This window comes from Haplochromis burtoni, unplaced genomic scaffold (genome assembly GCF_018398535.1).
Source record: "Haplochromis burtoni strain Fernald_Lab_line unplaced genomic scaffold, NCSU_Asbu1 Contig_356, whole genome shotgun sequence".
Lineage (NCBI taxonomy): Eukaryota > Metazoa > Chordata > Actinopteri > Cichliformes > Cichlidae > Haplochromis > Haplochromis burtoni.
In genome coordinates, this window is record NW_024582717.1 from 488,379 (window position 1) to 497,733 (window position 9,355).

The 9,355-nt window shown below is 38.9% G+C and overlaps 1 protein-coding gene across 1 annotated transcript in view; it reads right to left on the reverse strand.

Annotated features, from left to right (window-relative positions):
• Positions 1–654: 654 nt before the first annotated feature.
• LOC102294224 (carnitine O-acetyltransferase) overlaps positions 655–9,355 on the reverse strand; it is an 11,205-nt gene continuing 2,504 nt past the window's right edge. Inside the window, exons 3-8 of the mRNA XM_014340332.1 lie at positions 7,657–7,953; positions 6,020–6,138; positions 5,814–5,867; positions 4,927–5,092; positions 2,408–2,582; positions 655–878 (exon numbers count right to left, since the gene is read on the reverse strand). Coding sequence (XP_014195818.1) covers positions 691–878; positions 2,408–2,582; positions 4,927–5,092; positions 5,814–5,867; positions 6,020–6,138; positions 7,657–7,953 — 999 coding nt within the window. The 3' untranslated portion in view covers positions 655–690. The remainder of the gene's footprint in view (positions 879–2,407; positions 2,583–4,926; positions 5,093–5,813; positions 5,868–6,019; positions 6,139–7,656; positions 7,954–9,355) is intronic.

A 9,355-nucleotide genomic window follows, 5' to 3' on the forward strand; every position in this document is an offset into this window, starting at 1 on the left:
GCGTTTCAGTAGTGTGTGCGAGAGCGTTTCAGTAGTGTGTGCGAGAGCGTTTCAGTAGTGTGTGCGAGAGCGTTTCAGTAATAATGTCCCTTACGGCACCTCATATTCATGTGCTCGTGCACATAGACACAGACAGAGTTTGCAGCACACCGTAGGGGGTTTTATGATGGGGTCACTTCTATAAATCTGGCTGTAACTAACAAAGGGGTGAAGATTTTGGAGAGGGACACCGGCCTCGTCTTCCCTTCTAGAAGATGCATGCTTAAATGAAGATGAATAAAGATGAATAAAGGTTTTGTGAAATGGCTACTGAGTTCCGGTGCCGTCTCTGGAAGTTTTGACGAATAAAAGAACCGGGGTAAAACTGATTTCTCAACAATACCTATTGCATGCTCTAGTCACTGTAATAATACATCATTGTCCACAGTACTGAATGCGGCACTTAGGACAATTACAACAACAAACCAACTAACCGTTCAACCTAGTTGCACCTAAGGTTTTAAAGTTAAAATTTATGATTTGTTAGAATATTCTTTGTACTCACTTCTGTGATTTTGTATCCAATTATATATACACATTTTTAAAATACTTTATAAGTGATTCTAGATTTTTTTTTTATTAATTAAATTTTATTTTATTTATTTTTTACACCAAACCATTTTTATACAAATGAAGTTTATCTACTATGATTCAAATCACCTGTACTGATTTATCAAACCAGCGGTTGGCACTGTTCCACTGGCTGCCTCCTCCATGCATCATCTGGAGGACATTACCTCTGGAGTACATGTCATCGGGCACTTGAGGCATGGCTTTATCCAGACATACTACACAGATGCTCCTCTGGATAGCTGACAGCGCTTCTTTGTTGGGCTTATCTGGACACAAATGCAACAGACAAAGCATACATGATACCCATTCATATTCAGTCAAATACTTATGCCTACTTACACGTTTAGAAGTTATTGCATAACTTGTATATTACCATTGATAATAATAATAAAAAAATAATTCATTGTTGACCAAATGTTGCAGTATATGCTAGTCAATAGAAACTGAATTAACCAGAGCTTTATTATGTTGTTCATATAGGGAAACGCCATTTTAATACAAGGGTCCTCTCAAATGCACTGTTACCTTGTCTCTGTCCCCCTGTCCCAGCACTTCTGCTTTTCAGGGGATTCTTGGTGTCTGTCACCCAGATTATCACCGCCATTTCCCCTGTGATAATGCTGACTTTACTTTTATTCACTAGTATTTAATACCGAGACAATTGAGTGACCAAAAGAATTACAACCATATGGAATAAACTTTTGATCCCTTTTCCTCTAAAACAGTCGTTTTGATTACAAGGACCAGGCCGCAAGGACCACTCGCATCTTCAAACGGACTTTGGGTGTGTCAAGATGGTGATAAAACTAGGATAAATTAAATAAAAGATTGAGTCAGTTGATTGTAAGGGGTCACTTATATGCCATTTGTTTGCATTAACCATCAGATACTAAGCAGTGTGACAAGATAGTGTTACAATGCCAGTTTCATAAATGCATGCATCACTTTGGGTTTTTTTGCAGTGTGTGAAACTCAAGGTTCTATTTGCTGGGGAGGAGGAGGTTGATTTTCCTGCCTCTGTCCAATTTCCCCCACGTCTGCTAAATTACTTTTTAGTGTCCAAAGTAGGTTTAAAAACATCCCCTCTACTCTTTGCATTACACCTTGAAATCAATTGTAACAATACAAAAACAGTTGATGGAATAAATGATCTCAAATGTCTAAGGAGGAAAGCATAAGAGTGGGAATACTGTGCATATGACCAACACAACATACCGTTTAGTAGTAGCACAGTCCCATTAACAGCTGCATTTTGGCCAATTTATATAAACATTCCTATGCTCCGTTAAGTCCAGTTCTGCTCTGTTTCAATAAATTCCTAGTATTATTACAGAACGGCAATGTGTGAGGTTTGGCTGTAAACACTCAGAAAAACAGGACAGAGTTTACTGAGCTCAGTTTAGTGGAATCCACTGGTGCCCATTATACCCTTATTATGAAAACATCACCCTTCGTCAAATTAATGAACACTCATAGTGGCAACTCTTATTCCACATGCTCTTTTCTACCTTTTTTTTTAAAAATGAAAAAATAAATAAATAAATAAAATAAAGCTATGCTATGAGATGAACAGGGTTTTTCTAGAGATTCAATAAAGCAGTTTGGTTTTCACTGACTACTTAATATAACTTTCTTACATGGAGAAATTCCAATTTTACCTGGCCTCTTATGATCAAGTATTACGTTGTTTAGTTTTAACATCAGTTTAGCGCTTGCATTACAGCGTTTCCCAGTTAATCCCCCTTACATATACATTATCTTCTTTACAACTGTACAAAAGCATAATTGTGCTCACCTTGGATCAATCTGTCATAGCATTTGCTCCAGGAGTCACGATTTAAGGAGGTGAGGATGCCAACAGGCTCTGTGCTGGTCTCCAGCGAAGAGCTGCATATTCTCTCCAGCTGAACACAAAGCTGGTGCACAGTCAAAGGAGTCCCATCACTGTTGTAGACATCCACCATAAAGAACTGAAGCAAGGACACACACAAAAGCAAGGCTCCTTATTGGAAGGGAGTGTATGAGAGAGTGAACTTGCTCACCATAAGAGAATAAAATAACTGGTTGTAAAACATTCCTTCAGAAATTTGGATGTGCATCATCTGACATAGATTCATTTAGCACAGAGTTTAATTTTTATTTACACTTATTACCAGTGTGAGCAAAGAAACCTTTTGCCATGATCACCATCCCATGCAGTCTGGGGCTTTTGCTAATCTGCAGCATCAGTGCCAGAAGGATCAAACTGATCCTCAAGGCTGGAAGCATCATTGGTCAGAAATGAGGTACAGACAAACTGCTCTACAGCATGGACATTACTCCCACTCAAGTCCACACTTCTGAGGCAGCAGAGCTCCTTCACCCTCTGATGGATTCAGCCTCGCTGCCATAAAGGATTCTTCAGGAATTTTTTCCTATCGATTTCTGTAAAGCTGTATAATAACATTATTTATTAAAGCAATTTGAACTTCTCATCTACATGATGTCAGTCTAATGTTTTTGTTTTTAGCCCAACTTTATTTGTAATTTTGTGCTATAAGAACTGTTGTTAATACAAAAAAAAATAAAATTAAATCTCCACTCGTTCATAGTATAATGCCCTTACCAGGAGCCTGTGGCAGTTTTTGTGTGAATGTGAACACTGGTGCACACTGTGGACTGATGTTCCTACTGCACACCCAAAGTCAGCTGTGAAAGGCTCCAGAATTGACTCGCCCCATAAAATGATTTATAATACAGTGGGGCAAAAAAGTATTTAGTCAGCCACCGATTGTGCAAGTTCCCCCACTTAAAATGATGACAGAGGTCAGTAATTTGCACCAGAGGTACACTTCAACTGTAAGAGACAGAATGTGAAAAAAAAAAAATCCATGAATTCACATGGTAGGATTTGTAAAGAATTTATTGGTAAATTAGGGTGGAAAATAAGTATTTGGTCACCTCAAACAAGGAAAATCTCTGGCTCTCACAGACCTGTAACGTCTTCTGTAAGAAGCTTTTCTGTCCCCCACTCGTTACCTGTATGAATGGCACCTGTTTGAACTCATCATCTGTATAAAAGACACCTGTCCACAGCCTCAAACAGTCAGACTCCAAACTTCGCCATGGCCAAGACCAAAGAGCTTTCGAAGGACACCAGGAAAAGTATTGTAGACCTGCACCAGACTGGGAAGAGTGAATCTACAATAGGCAAGCAGCTTGGTGTGAAAAAAATCAACTGTGTCATGTGGTCAGATGAAACCAAAGTAGAACTTTTTGGTATAAACTCAACTCGTCGTGTTTGGAGGAAGAAGAATACTGAGTTGCATCCCAAGAACACCATACCTACTGTGAAGCATGGGGGTGGAAACATCATGCTATGGGGCTGTTTTTCTGCCAAGGGGACAGGACGACTGATCCGTGTTAAGGACAGAATGAATGGGGCCATGTATTGTGAGATTTTGAGCCAAAACCTCCTTCCATCAGTGAGAACTTTGAAGATGAAACGAGGCTGGGTCTTCCAACATGACAATGATCCAAAACACACCGCCCGGGCAACAAAGGAGTGGCTCCGTAAGAAGCATTTGAAAGTCCTGGAGTGGCCTAGCCAGTCTCCAGACCTCAACCCCGTAGAAAATCTGTGGCGGGAGTTGAAAGTCCGTGTTGCTCGGCGACAGCCCCAAAACATCACTGCTCTCGAGAAGATCTGCATGGAGGAATGGGCCAAAATACCAGCTACTGTGTGTGCAAACCTGGTAAAGACCTATAGTAAACGTTTGACCTCTGTTATTGCCAACAAAGGTTATGTTACAAAGTATTGAGTTGTATTTTTGTTATTGACCAAATACTTATTTTCCACCCTGATTTACGAATAAATTCTTTACAAATCCTACCATGTGGATTCATGGATTTTTTTTTCACATTCTGTCTCTCACAGTTGAAGTGTACCTCTGGTGCAAATTACTGACCTCTGTCATCATTTTAAGTGGGGGAACTTGCACAATCGGTGGCTGACTAAATACTTTTTTGCCCCACTGTATAAATGAATTGGCAGAGTTCCTGAAAATCCTTGTCTCTAGTGCCTGTGATATACATATTACCGTTTATGTTGAGGGCTGAATCTCAACAATATTGGAGAAGTATGATTTGTGGATTGTGGAAGATGCAGTTGCAGTTAGCACAGTGAAAACTGTGCATTCTACACCTTTTAAACTGCTTGATAATTTGATCTTCAACTTCACTTTTTCTACTAAGATGCATTATAACACCATTCTTTGTAAATGGATGAATACAGTCCCAGAATGTCAGACAAGTGTGTGATGATGTGCTCCTCACCTGACTGTTATAAGCCAATGTAATGTATCTGGAAGGGTAAGAAGTCTTGCCATGGAACACAACAGAGTCCATCTCCAGGCCCGGAATACGGCATGATGATAGCAATTGGGAATACTGGTTCATACACAGGGGTTTTCCTCCCAGGTAATCAACTGGTACCGTCTCACTGTTAAACATGATGCCTGTGTCAACAATTTCTTACTGTTCATGTCTGAAGCTATGGCACTTTGATTAAAGTTAAACCTCAGCCACATAAGAAACAAGGACTTATTTTTATGTGTGGGAATAATACTAAACAGTAAAAATCAGTATCAGCCTTATAAGGGAAATGCCAACAATTTTATACTGCAATGACCTGAAACTTCCAGGATATGATCACATGATGTGTTTATGGTATACCTGGAACTCACAATTACTCATTTCCAGACAGACAGACAGATACACAACCCTCAAAGCCATTTCAAATAACAAGTGCAAGTACAAGTACATTAGCATGGTGTATGTGTATTTGTTTTGTTTGCAAGTTTGCTTTCCACAGCTTTTGATATTTCACACCAACTTTGAGAAAACAAATTAAAATGTGATTAGGAATTAATAGCAAGGTAGCTAAGCTAAGAAAAGAAGAAGAAGAAAAAAAAGTTTTGACCATGTAATGTGCATTTCCCCACACAAGGAAAACAATGGACATTGCAAATGTTATCAGTCCTGGTTGGAGGTTGGAAACCCAAATGACTATACTGTAGTGATACAGTAAACCCAGATCCCGCTAGCACCATTCTCTTGACAGGAGGTAATCACAGAATATTGAATTTTAAATAATAACTGTCTATACCTGCCACTTTCTAAGCTTTTACTTTTTTTTTTTTACTTGAGCTGATAATACTCACTTGTCAATCATAGTCTTGAAGTCCAAAATAGCTCTTATCACTTTGGCAGCACACCTAGGCAGAGAACATGATTATTTAGTTAAACATTTGCATGGCATTGACATAATACAACGTCCCTAATATAGCAATCAGAAACGGCCAAGATTCAGACCTTCAGAATCTATTGTCCCCCCCTTCACAATGCAGTATACAGTTATATAGTTCACCTTATTTGTCCCCGCTTATCCCTGAAGTCCATTCGGGGAAAGGAACCACTGATATTTGAATAAGCCACCACAGGCAGACGGTTGTCAAGATAGTCAGTCTGCACCATATAGTCTGCTAACTAAACACAGATAAGTGCATGAATGTATTACAGTCCATCCAGAAAATTCAGGATTGTGTTTGTGCAACAATAAGTTAAATGTAGTTGATAACATCTGCACTTTTATTGAGAACTTGCTAATACTCAACTAGTGTATCTGTTGATCTATTTATGCTGCAATTTATGAAGATCTATATCACTGACATCAAGTCATAATTTATAATAATAATAATAAAAAAAAAAAAAAAAAAAAGAGGGTTCTATAGTGAGTATTGTGAATTTTGAGCATACAACTTGAGGTACTTAAATGTATATAGCCAGGTTGACTAACAGACAGGAGACAGAGTGACTGTTATGTGAAGGCTGTGTGCAGGTAGGAAAAGGACCCAAAGTGCAGACAGTCAGAGACAAAGGGTGAACTTAAATACAGCTTTAATGTCAGTGCCATCACCAGTGTGTGAATGGGTGGATGATTGAATGTGTAAAGTGCTTTGAGGTCCTTGGAGACTAGTAAAGCACTATACAAATGCAGGCCATTTACCATTTAATGCTGAACTCCAAAAAGTAACAAAACTGAGACTCCAAGGTAAACTTATGCAGACAGACCACACAGCTAGATAAGGGTAGATCATGACACAGAGACAGAAACACAGGGCACAGAGGGAGCAATCAGGGAATGAGTAACAGGAGGGAAACACAGCTGGGGCAAATCAGGGGCAAATCAGGCCTAATGAAACAGGGGAAGCAAAACCAGATACATTAACATAAGACATGGACCTTCAAAATAAAACAGGAAACAGACTGAACTTATAGATACAGACTCACAAGCAGGCACTGTAACAGAGATGTGGGAACAGGGCAGACACAGACACTGACTGGACACAGAATAGAGGGAGCATGGAAACCCACACCTGAGAACTACATAATCAAACATCAAGAAGAACTGGGGAAAAATTGGAAATGCAAAACAGAAACTAAAACCTTCACAAAAACAAACTAAGATAAGAACACCAATAAAAAAGGTACAAAACTGAAACCACTGGGTCAACGACCCAGGTACCCTAACAGTCACAGTGGTCCACTGTTAAATCAGTGCATTACTTTAATACCAATGAAGGCTTCTGCTCTCTCTAGTAAAATGCTATGGTCAGCGTTGTTTAATGTTGCACTCAGGTCTAGTAGGACAAACACAAAGACAAGTTCATTGTGAGAACCAATGAAAACTTAGTTTATCACTCCTCAGCAGTCTTGATAAGAACCGAGAATTATTAAATGAAAAAGATTAGAAATTTGTGTACATTTAGCTAAGATAGGACCAGGTAAGGGCTTTTTCAATAAGAGTTTAATTTTCCCAGCTTGAAAGCTTGTTAACAATGATCAAATTTAAAAAAAAAACCCAAACAAGTCAAGTTTTGAAGATGTGGATAAATTAATTAAGTCACTACTTAAAGCTAAAGGAATAAGAGGCTCAGAGCTCCCTGTGAGCTTTCATAACAATTGCACCTATAAGCTCCCCTTCAGTGCTGCTGTTAGGCTTACCCAGTTGTCAGTATTGAGAGCCTTCTTTTCTAGGCCTTTCTGCAGTTTTTCTCCAACGCCTCCTGGTTTCAGGAATTCTTGAACCAGCTGTTTTGTTCTCTTCAGCTCATCCACCTCCACAAAGGGCTCCAGGAGTATGAGGTAGCGCTCACAGGTATGCTGAAGTGTGGGCACTGGCTGAGTTGGCAGGGCTTGTTGGTAGGTCAGGCATCTGCCATTAACCCAAGTCCTTGATACAGGCTTCATCAAATGGCAGGAACTGACTAAGGCACAGGGTTTCACCATGCCCATCTTTACCTGATAATTACAAGAACTACTGAGGTGAAGAACAACATGAGTAATAAGAGAACAGTCTGGCTGGTCAACAGCCAGTGAAACAATATATGGATTGAAATAAAACTAAGACTTAAAAAAAAAAAAAAAGACAGTAAAATGAGCATTATGCTAGCATTAACTGAGAGTGCTGAGAAAGAAAGAAAAACTTTAACACTTTAAAGTTTTGTACTTTTCTGCATAAATGATCTAAAACATCATCTAACTTCCTTAATCTCCAAAGAGTAGATAAAGTATGATGAAACATGATTGATTATTCATTTGCTGAGGTACTGATACAATATTCATATCCAATGGGGAAAAAGAGACCAGACTTTAAAGATTAGTCATTAATTTGAAGAAGAAATGATGAGTATAAATGTGTGCAAATGTTGGATACAAAGCACTTTGGTGTATATTTAAATTTAGGAAAAAAAAGTACTGTTGGAATGGGTGCAAATGGGTGATGTTGTATAAAGCACTTTGAGTGCTGAAGTAGAACGGAAAAGTGCTATATAAGAATCAGTCCATTTACCATTTATAGCGATAAGGTTCTGGGTTTAAATCCAACATCTAGCTAGCGGCTTTCTGTGTGGAGTTAGCATGTTCTCCTCATGTCTGCGTGGGATTTCTTTGGGTACTGTGGCTTCCTCCCACATCCCAAAGACATGCAGTTGTTAGGGTTAGGTTAACTGGAGATTCTAAATTGGTCATAGGTTGGAATGGCTGTCAGTCTGTGACAGACTGGTGGCCTGTACCCATTTATTACTTATGCAGAAAAGTACAGCTGGGATTGTCTCCAGCTTTTGCGTACTTCAAATGAGCACTTTTATTATGATTTTAAATCTAATTAGTCATCTGTAACCTGAGAGAGACAAAACATATGAAAAAGATTCTGGTACAAATCAGACAATTTACTGATGGACCTCTGATATTAGTCACCCATATAGTAACAGACTCAAGAGTGGATCTGCCCTTTTTATTTAAGAATAATAATAAAAACTCTTTGCTAAGGTTTATGACCATTCATTATGTTTGTTTATCTAATATCAGCCTTTACTGATCGATGATGGCTTCCTCACAGCCAACATTTCACATTTAACTAACCTTTCATTTTAGGTATTTCAGTATATTTTTGGAAGATGAGACATTTTAAATAAGGAATACAGATCAAAAATGTAAAATAAGGTGCTATGAACAGATCCAGATGTGATGAGCTGGGAAATGATGGGATGAAAGGGGTGGGGGGCAAAACGCTTGGACACTGCTAGCACTGGAGCCTATACAAACGCAAAGCAGGAGATGAAGCATAGCTGAATACGTTTCCAAACCAACTTCATTCTAAGCCAAAGACTAGAAAATATGGTGAAGCATATCTTCCCTTTGG